We start from the raw sequence: 10,111 nt of genomic DNA, 5'->3' as shown, positions 1-10,111 counted from the left end.
ACTGATCGAATTGAGTAACCTCCTCCTTTTCGAAGTCGGTTAAAAAAGGAATCTGATCTCGAACAATCAATTCGGCTTCAGATTTGCGCACTCAACCGAACATGCGATCGCGAAACTAACCACAGATATCTACAAACACTTAAATAATAACGAGATAGTAGCAGCATGCCTTCTTGATATTGAAAAGGCATTCGACACAATATGGCACAACGGGCTCATCTATAAGTTAATAAAAAAAGAATTCCCGCACAACTCATAAGGCTAATTGTTGACATGATTGAGGGGCAAAAATTCATAGTCTCCGACAGAGTAATATAATCGGGAAACACCTACAGGGTCCAGGAGGGTCTACTGCAGGGGCGAGTGTGCTCACCCACCCTATTTAGTATATACAACGACAGAATAAAGATGGCCGAACTTAACAGCAACAATAACACATAATCAATAGCGTTTGCGGATGACGAAATCGTATATGTAGCAGGAAAATCAACAGAGATAGTAAAAGAGAATCTACAAGATTTAGTTGAGAAGAAAAATCAACACCACAGAATATGGAACTTAAAGTAAAATCCAACCAAATGCGAAACCATCATTTTCCGCAAATCTTACGATTGCCTGAGCAAAAATATAAAAATAGCCCTGAAGAACTTCTCCATAGCCATCTTGTCACCGCGCAACAACGAGCCGAACAGAATACCACACAAAGACACCGTAAGGTACCTGGGAGTACATACATATAGACCGCCTCCTCAGGATGAACAAACACATCGACACGCAATTAATGAAAGCGAACAGGGCGCTCGTCGCGCACAGCAAACTGTTCCACAACAGACATATGCCGAAACGAACGAAGGTAATCTGCTACCAGTTATTGATTAGACCAATTCTAATATACGCAGCTACAGCCTGGTGTAGCTCAGTCGAAAAATTAAGACGTTTAGAGAGGAAATGCCTCCGAGCGTGCCTGAAAATGTATACATAGATCGCAAAAATCAGAGTACAAACATTTCATCAGCAACCGCCAACTCGTGAACGCAGCTAGCATTACGAGGATCGACAATCACATCCTCAAACTGATCAGGATGTCGCTAATCAAATACAGAAGGTCCAGCAACAACACCATAATAGAGCTATCGACATGCAGCGAAGAGTATGCCGAAAGATGCATGAAGACGGGGTACATCCCCGATCCCCGCATTCCCCTACATAGACGCCAAGAGTCTTATGCAGGACGGACAGAATAGGCCAATTCTATACCATCGCAGACGAAACAGAGCGGACAAAACCATCCCGCTCGATGATTCAACTGCCCACGGGCAAAGGAACCACAGCAGATACAACACGAGCATAGCCGAGGTAGACGTAAACGATTTCCACCGGACGGCGGAAGATCTGTTGTGAAGAGCGGGAAGCGCACAGCAAATAGACGAGCTCAGGAGAAGAAAGAGGATCAAAGAAGCGCAAACATAGGATGGGCTCAATCTCTAAAGAGGCAACGCTGACAAATAGCGCCTATCCCCCTGTAAATAATGCATCACACAATGTATATAGTCCCCCCCCCCCCACTACCCTCGCAGCGTTAAGTTTAACTATAAGAAAAACTGAGTGACCTGAGCGACTGGTTTTTAAGCCCAACGTGGCTCTTTTTTTACCAAATGCTACAATAAGAGAGTACGGACAACAGCTGTCTAAATCCGAGAAACGACGCGAGATGAACGTTGGGAACGAAGCAATTTGTGATAGCGCGGAAGTGAGTGTAATCGAAGTGCCAAGCATCTGAATAGTTCCTATTGTTAGGTTATTTTTTATATAATATATTTATGCCGAGTATGTATGTTAAAAGTATATTCTTTTTAAATAAAAATATTGTTTGGGATAAAAAAAACATACAATCCCGAGACGAAACGCCTTTCTCCCTCTTAAGCCGAGTATCCACCTGCATCAAACGCCGGTAATGTATTACCGTTCCGAACCCTTTCGAAGAGGCAGGCGTTGCCTCGTTGCATGCAACGGCGTGCTGCGGCTCGGACAACATTTCTTCGTTTCTTGATAGAAACGGTTCGGCAATAGGACTGGGCCACTACAGACGAGGAGATTCGTTTTGCTGCGTGCCGTTCCAAGGGAACGGAGGCAACGGACCTATCCGAAAAAGTCGATTCTTTGCCGTTGCATCGAAGGAAAGGTTCATGCGTTTGCACTTGACATAGCGTTTCGTGCCGTCACTTGGGTTTCAATTTATTTGAAATCTTGCGGTATTATTGGATTCATTTCAAAATCGATGAAATTATTTATGAACTTAATCTAATTTAATTTAGACAAATTTTATCGTCTAAATATATTTAAACAGATCAATTATCTTCGGTGATACGCTGTACATAAAAGAGCAATGTTAATAATCACCTGTGCTTTACATGATACTTGGCTTTACATGACGCTGTTTTTTTTTGTATTTAATGGACGAATGTATTGAGTTTCCAGCACTGTATGTTTCTGATACTCAACACGTCATGTATCAGTATGACAACAGTTAAGATGATCATCCTAAACTTTAAAAGAGCTGGTTTCGTAGACGCCCTTTTCTACGCGCACCGACACTTTTGGCATGGAAACTATAATTCCGAGGAACGGCTTATCTTTTCCATATCTGTGAAATACTGTACACGGTATGTGATCTTCATATTCGGTTCTCTTCAATTTGTTTTATCCGGATACGTGATCACACCTCTTATTGGTAAGTACATTAAACCAAACATGATTCTAATCCGAAAACTAAACTCTGCCATTCTTCCTGGTGCGTTTTCCATTTCATAATAAGTGTTTATTGTGACTACAACTATAAAAAAGTATAAGTCGCTACTGGTTCGTATTTCAGAAAACCTTGGACGAAATAAATCGGACAGGGTACTTCCATTCAAGATGTGGGTCGACTGGCCCTTATCTGAAACACCCTATTACGAACTAATGTTTATCTTTCAGGTAATGTTAATTTTGCTGTTAATTTAAATACTTGTGATTATAGTTATCGTAGAAATATAGCGTGATCGTTAATCTAATTGATTTGTCTATTGACACATATTTCGTTTACCATCGATGGCAAGCATAAAAAATTCAACCAAATCTGAAAGAGTTATCGAAACTTTTATAGCAGAGAAAAACTACTTCTATTAAATGTAAATGGGTCCCTGTAGGAAGAATTCCCACAAATGCTAATTCTTTTTGTTCATTTGACAATGAGTATGCTTCTTTATTCAATGATCACCCAATGTTTCTGCGGCTACTATACCATTGATTTAATATAGTATTGGTTCAGGTGACTTGCGTATACTTAATTGGCGTTGCGTACATTTGCCCTGAAATGTTTTTATGCCTGTTTAATCTGCACGTGATGGGTCAGTTTCGTATATTACAACACAGAATGTTAAATTTCTGGAACGTCGAAAGCAAAGAGATGAACGCAGTCATGTATACCGATCATTGTTATGCAGCTCTCAAGAAGTGTATACAACATCATCAGTTGCTTATTGAGTTCTGCGTGAAGCTAGAACAAGTATACACCATGTCGATCTTTACGCACATGGTAGTTTTAAGTCTGTTGCTGTGTTTCGATTCCTACGAAATAGTCGTGGTAGGTATTTATAAATATAAGTGCTTAAGAACGCTTCATGAAATTTCAGGTTCCTAGTGGTTCAAAGAAATATGTAGTTAATACATTGACTGTGACAGTGAGAACTACCATTTGTGGTAAGATACACTGTAACTTAAGTTGTTATGAACATGCAATTGGGTGTAACGAAGTGTATGGTCAGTGCTTTTTATCACTAATGATCTTTGATAATGAACGAGACATATCTTGTGCGATAATCAAAATCAAAACCGGGTGCACCACCCGTACTACATGTTATAATTTATTACTTTATTGTTCTTAGTGTAATATTACGTGGAATGATTGCAATTATTTAGAACAGAGCTCGGCAAGATTTGCACTTTTCAGCCGATTCTCAGCTGGCTCCGCCTACCGCTGTTCACCTTGCCGCGACGTTCAGCGCGTAGCCAACGAACCGTTTGAGGCTCAGGAGCGTATCACTCGTGAACATATGCCGGCAATAGCTTTCCACCCCACCCGCGAGATACTACATATTGTCGATGCGTTTTTCTTTAAGTGGTTGCCAGCATACGTTTACGAGTGATACACTCCTGAGTCTCAAACGGTTCGTAGGCTGCGCGCTGAACGTCGCGGCAACGGGAATAGCGGTAGACGGAGCCAGCTGAAAATCGGCTGAAAAGTGCAAATCTTGCCAGGCTCTGATTTAGAATAAAATCGTTGTAACCAAGCTTTTTTTTAATACATAGAAATGATACTTAAAGTTGTTTTGTTTTAAAGTAGTAAGCTTTACAGGGAAATGGTGTGGTATTAAATAAAATAGTGAAAATCTACGGACGTTGTTTATGGATTGCTTTTAAGCTTAACAGAAACTTCTTATTGTAATCGGTAGTCAAATATACTGTTGAATGTGTACACAGGCAAATACGAGTGCTTCTATGCGTATCATTTTCTTGTCTCACGGAGTTGGAAGCCTGGGTCAGCTGTTTATGCTTACGTACACTAGCAATTTTATGATGGAGGAAAGCATGAATATTATTAACACGATGTATTTAGGATCTTGGAGCACATTGCCAATGAATAAAGATGGCAGATCATTTCGATCGGCCATGAAATTCGTGATGATTAGATCATTAAAACCGTGCTATCTGACTGCTGCCGGATTTTTCCCTCTGACTTTGGGAACTTTTACCTCGGTAACTTATTTTTGTATAAATCTCTCTATTCAGCTTTACAGGCAAACTAATCGAAATAACAAAATTGCAATTTTTTGTTTACAGCTTTTAAGTTCTACATTCTCTTACTTTACTATGATGAAACAATCGTTAACGAAATCCGATGAAGAATAGTATAAGAAATAACTTAATATGAATTAAATGCGATATAAGAAACTTACAAACCTGTAAAAAGAATGTGAATAGTGAACAGTTTTCAGTGTGTAAAAAATATCGCAATTATTGTACATTTTACATTTTTGTGTAGAGCAAAATATAGTATGTTCGATATAAATAGCATGAATTACTTTTTCTCCTGCTGTGATATCAAAGAATAATGGTCGTGCCTCCTCGTGTAAAAGTCTTGATCTCCATACTACTTGTAATTAAAAAACAACTTCTATACATCGAAACCTTTCCAACAAGTATGTATCCTGCTTATCCTCTTCTCCATTCTCAACTTCACACATTGTCGTCGCTTCCGTCACGTCATCTTGCACTAAAATATTATATAAACACCACTTTGTATTCCATACAATTCGCGAATCGAACGTTACAAATGAACATCCTTATTGCACGATTACCTATGGAACTGGACATTTTGTTACTTTGCAACGTATTGATTAAAAACGGATCATCTGTCTTCGGGTGTGTGACAATGATAGCTAATCCGCCCTTGCATAATTCATGGTTCGATCTGTCCAACTGTCGTTCCTATGACCGAAACCCCATGTTTTATGACTGAAGGTGCGAATGAGAAGGGGAAAAACCTTTGTACATACTTGATTATGAACGTGCCTTGGTAATTACAGTGGCGTCATGACACTGAATATCTTCGAAACGTTTTTGATGTTTTTGCAATAGCTACGCTGTACATCAAAAGCCAAGATGTCAGTTTTCCGACAATCGCCATGGACACCAGATCGTACACGGATTTCTCTATCGTTTCAGCGAAGTATATAACAAAGTACACAGGAGTATGGCTACCACAAAATGTGACTGAAGAACGGCAAAGGAAGATATCAGCGACGTATACCGCCGGTGCACTTTTGTATGGGATATACCTGCATGTGGTAGATATTTACAACTCGTGGGGTGATGCAACTGTAAGTGATCACGTCAGTGTGCTTGGTTGAATCATTAGGAAAAATGATTTAATTTGATACTATATCAAGTGATAACATTTTAAATAAGTATCTGAAAGTTCTATTGATTAAAAACCTATGAAGTTGTTGCTTCTTTATTATTTGATTAAAAATTATATGATCATCAGGTGTATTGTGTTTTCAGCGTTGTATGTATCTGACAATGAACATGATGTGTATCGGTATGTCAACAATTAAGATGCTCATCCTAAACTTTAATAGAGCTAAGTTGACAGACGCTTTTTTCTACGCGGAACGGCACTTCTGGCATTGCAAATATACTCCCGAGGAACGACTGATTTTTGCTGTATCTGTAAAATATTGCACACGGTATGCGATCTTCGCAATCGCTTTTCTACATCTCAGTTTGTCCGGATATGTGGTCACACCTATTGTTGGTAAGTGAATTAAATCAAATATGACCCTAATGGGAGAAGAATACCTTCCTATACTTCCTGATGCGTTTTCCATTTCATAATAAATATTTGTTGTGGCTGCAACTATAAAAAAAATATGATTCATATTTCAGAAAACCTTGGACGAAATAAATCGGACAGAGTACTTCCATTCAAGATGTGGGTCGACTGGCCCTTATCTGAGACACCGTATTTCGAACTAATGTTTACTTTTCAGGTAATGTTAATTTTTCTTTTAAAACAAATACGTATGATTATAGTTATCGTAGAAATATAGCGTGATCGTTAATGTAATTCATATGTAAATTAACACATCCTTCGTTTCCATTTACCACGTCAAACAGAAGGGGTTATGAGTGACCGATGTTAAAAGTTGAAACTGATCGGAAAAAGTTTCTAAAGGTGTGTTCTACCAAATGACGAATAAATTGTTGTTTTTTTTTTTTGTAGTGGTAATAGGGCTCGTTGAAAAGAATTCCCAACGATGCGGATTCTTTTGACCTACCTGTGTAGGTTTAATCACTTAATGATCACTCTATGTTTCTGTGGCTACTATACCATTGATTTATAGTATTCGTTCAGGTGATCTCCGCATACGTAATTGGCATCTCGTACATTTCCCCTGAAATGTTTTTATGCGTCTTTAATCTGCACGTAATGGGTCAATTTCGCATACTACAATACAGAATATTGAATTTCTGGAATGTCGAAAGCAAAGAGATGAACGCAATCATGTACACCGATCATTGTTATACAGCTCTCAAGAAGTGCGTACAACATCATCAATTAATTATTGAATTCTGCATGAAGCTCGAACAAATATATACCATGACGATTTTTGTGCACGTGGCAATTTTAAGTCTGTTAATGGGATTGGATTGCTACGAAATAATTGTGGTTCGTATCAAGCTTTAAAGGGCTTTCCACTAAGGATGTCCGTATTTAAAAAAGATTAGGGTAATGTAAAAATGGCGGAAATCTACGAACGTCCTTTATGCTTTACCTTTAAGCTTTACAGAAATTCGTTATTGTTGACGCTATAGAAATATACCTTCGGATGTATGTACAGGCAGACACAAGTAGGTCCATGCTTCTCACTTTCGTATTCCACGTAATTGGCAGCCTGATTCACCTTTGTTTCCTTACGTACACTTGCCATTTTATGATAGAAGAAAGCACCAACATTACTACAACGGTATATTCCGGATTGTGGTGCACTTTGCCAATGAACAAAGTTGGCAGATCAATACGATCAGATATGAAATTTATTATGATAAGATCGTTGAAACCGTGCTGTCTGACGGCTGGTGGATTTTTTCCTGTGTCTTTGGAGACTTTTACTGCGGTAGGCAACTTATTTTCATTCCTCCATATAGCTTTGCAAATAGTACGGCTTCTGGAACGCCGTGATTAAATTACCAAAATTCCAACTTTTTGTTCACAGCTTTTAAGTTCTACATTTTCCTACTTTACCTTGATGAGGGAGTCGATGATGAGAACCGAGGGCGAATAGTATATAACAGATTAATATGTATTGACAGCGACTCTAGAAATATATAAAAGTGTAGGAAGATAACTTGATAATATTTTTTAATTTTCCGAAAGTTATGCACGATATATGTTCTCCATTTTTATGTACAGTAAAATATATAATGTGCAGGTTACAAAGAGTATGAAAAATTTTCTTTTTCTACCCAGGCATACAAAAATAAGTCACGTTCCAGCTTCCTTTATGCCAATTTATGCTTGGACTTTGCCGTCACCTTAATTACTATCACCAATAATAGGTATTGTTTTCGATTCTTGCCTAATTAACTGTTCGATCTTCCCCGTATCGTTCCTAGGTGCAGTGAATGTATTTACTACTATTATCATGGAATTGTAATCTGCAATTTACATAGCAATTAATGTTACGAGTATTGCTTAACACAAGTCGTTGTTTATATGTCATGTAGCAAATATTGGAAGAAATAAATCAGACAGAGTAGTTCCAGTAGTGATAGCAGGTACAATAAATTTCATTTTCGTTAAAAAAAAGTATATAAACTTTAGTATCACCTTCGTTGTGCCAGGTACGAATGATTCGGTAATTATTCATCCAGAACGTTGGTAAAAATACCGCTATATGCCCACTGAAGCTTATATACATTATAAAAAATGTTCACTTACAAATGACATAGTAAATATGTCTTTAAATGTTTATTCATTGTACTCACTTGTCACTCTTACATGTCCGTTGCGTTCCCGTTAGAAAATTAAGGGGAGAGCTTTGTGTAAAAAAAATTTGTTGACGATTCCTTTTTTTTTTGCTTAAATTGTTAAGAAATTATCCGAATAATACAAGACAAAGTATCAAAGCGATATAAGATGTCCTTTTATGTTATTTTGAATGAAAAGTGAAATAGTCTTAGGCAAGCATCTGACAGACACTCGGCCTTTTATATGTCCTTTATTTTATGGTTGTACCTAGCTATAGAAATAAATGTTTGATAAATAAAGGGGGAAGTTAAAGTATGTTTTTGAGGGTATAACAGTTTTATTTTGTAACAAATGACAGTATAGCAGTATAACAGCGTTACTCGAGTGAAGAGGTGCACCGTATTTCTTTAAACGCGTTTGCCTTGAAACAAAAAAAAATATGCGCGAGATTCGCGCGTTAGAAGTGAAACTTCTTAGGTTCTAGCATTTGTTGACGATTTTATTGATTCTCCCTCTCTTTCTTCTCAAATGTTGGGTAGTGTCGGAGAAGGAGAACCGTTTCAATTCTCGTGTTGATCAGGCTGTTACGTATCCGTCTTGGAAATTTCCTTATATGGTGTTACAAACCCTTCTCAAGAAATTTCCTTATATGGCGTCGGATGTGTGCACCCGACACCAACCGTCTTCTAGAAAATTCGAGACCAACGCAAAGCAAGGGCGCGGTCCTACGGGTCACGTAGAGTCAGTCCCCACCACCCTTTTTACTCTAGTTTTTGAGTATAAAAAGGGTGGCGACAAGGGCACCTCGGGTCTAGTTGGAGTCTAGAATCAGTTCGATACACGTCAGTACGTTTTTTTTCGGATAATCTCTGCAACGAGGAAACTCTGCGAGATCGGGTATTCAAGTCCCTTTCAAGCACTCACAGTAACTATACAGTACGTTGTCGGCTGTTAAGCATTATTATAATCGTTGTAATCCGCCCCCGTTTGCTCGTGTTCGTGAAAACCGAGAAGGATTAAATTCTTGCTTCGCGGAATCGAAACTAAACTTTATTTATTCAACTCATTTCAAACGTGCAACCTAGAGTTCAATTCATTGAATACCGCGACAATTACACACAACAATTGTAAGGTCCGGAATAGAGAATAAACTCATACTAGTTTAATTTACATACTATTGTACAATTATATTTACTGTCCAGAAACCCACTAAGGTGTACCTTTACCGCTCGAGGTACATCAATCAAGTTACGAGACCTAATACTAACGCTTCCTGCGGCTCCCTACGTTAGCCATACGTAGGTTCGTCCGCATATCACTCTCCTGAGGCTCCCTACGTTAGCCATACGTAGGTTCGTCCTCCACTCTACACCTTTCCTGTGGCTCGCTTCGTTAGCCATACGTAGGTTCGTCCACCATAGCCAACCTCCTGGAGCTCCCTACGTTAGCCATACGTAGGTTCGTCTCCACGTCTACTTCCTTAGGCTCCCAGTGTTAATAACAACACTGGTCAAGCCATTAACAATTACCATTTAC

General features: G+C 38.6%; 3 protein-coding genes across 4 annotated transcripts; all 3 read left to right on the top strand.

Moving 5' to 3' along the window:
* Nucleotides 1-2,517: 2,517 nt before the first annotated feature.
* Nucleotides 2,518-3,931, top strand: LOC114880846. Its single transcript, XM_029197294.2, has 5 exons — nucleotides 2,518-2,731; nucleotides 2,873-2,976; nucleotides 3,395-3,625; nucleotides 3,675-3,801; nucleotides 3,927-3,931. The coding sequence occupies exons 1-5, from the start codon at nucleotides 2,518-2,520 to the stop codon at nucleotides 3,929-3,931; spliced, it is 681 nt and encodes a 226-aa protein (XP_029053127.1).
* Nucleotides 3,932-4,230: 299 nt separating this feature from the next.
* LOC114880848 (odorant receptor Or2-like) lies at nucleotides 4,231-5,097 on the top strand. Its single transcript, XM_029197297.2, has 2 exons — nucleotides 4,231-4,797; nucleotides 4,882-5,097. Exons 1-2 carry the CDS (start codon nucleotides 4,510-4,512, stop codon nucleotides 4,948-4,950), a joined length of 357 nt encoding a protein of 118 aa, XP_029053130.1. The 5' UTR covers nucleotides 4,231-4,509; the 3' UTR covers nucleotides 4,951-5,097.
* A 601-nt stretch (nucleotides 5,098-5,698) lies between these two features.
* Nucleotides 5,699-7,948, top strand: LOC114880847 (odorant receptor 4-like). 2 transcript variants are annotated; one of them, XM_029197296.2, is made up of 7 exons: nucleotides 5,699-5,921; nucleotides 6,106-6,358; nucleotides 6,490-6,593; nucleotides 6,959-7,273; nucleotides 7,446-7,455; nucleotides 7,546-7,721; nucleotides 7,821-7,948. In XM_029197296.2, exons 1-7 carry the CDS (start codon nucleotides 5,727-5,729, stop codon nucleotides 7,887-7,889), a joined length of 1,122 nt encoding a protein of 373 aa, XP_029053129.2. In that variant the 5' UTR covers nucleotides 5,699-5,726; the 3' UTR covers nucleotides 7,890-7,948. The 2 variants fall into 2 exon arrangements, with proteins under 2 accessions (XP_029053129.2, XP_029053128.2); XM_029197295.2 differs by having other exon boundaries at nucleotides 7,446-7,721.
* Nucleotides 7,949-10,111: the final 2,163 nt, after the last annotated feature.

The sequence above is a fragment of the Osmia bicornis genome, chromosome 9 (assembly GCF_907164935.1).
Source record: "Osmia bicornis bicornis chromosome 9, iOsmBic2.1, whole genome shotgun sequence".
NCBI classification, from domain to species: Eukaryota; Metazoa; Arthropoda; class Insecta; order Hymenoptera; family Megachilidae; genus Osmia; species Osmia bicornis.
The sequence above is the reverse complement of the archived record's forward strand: the minus strand, read 5'-3'. Positions and strand labels throughout refer to the sequence as shown.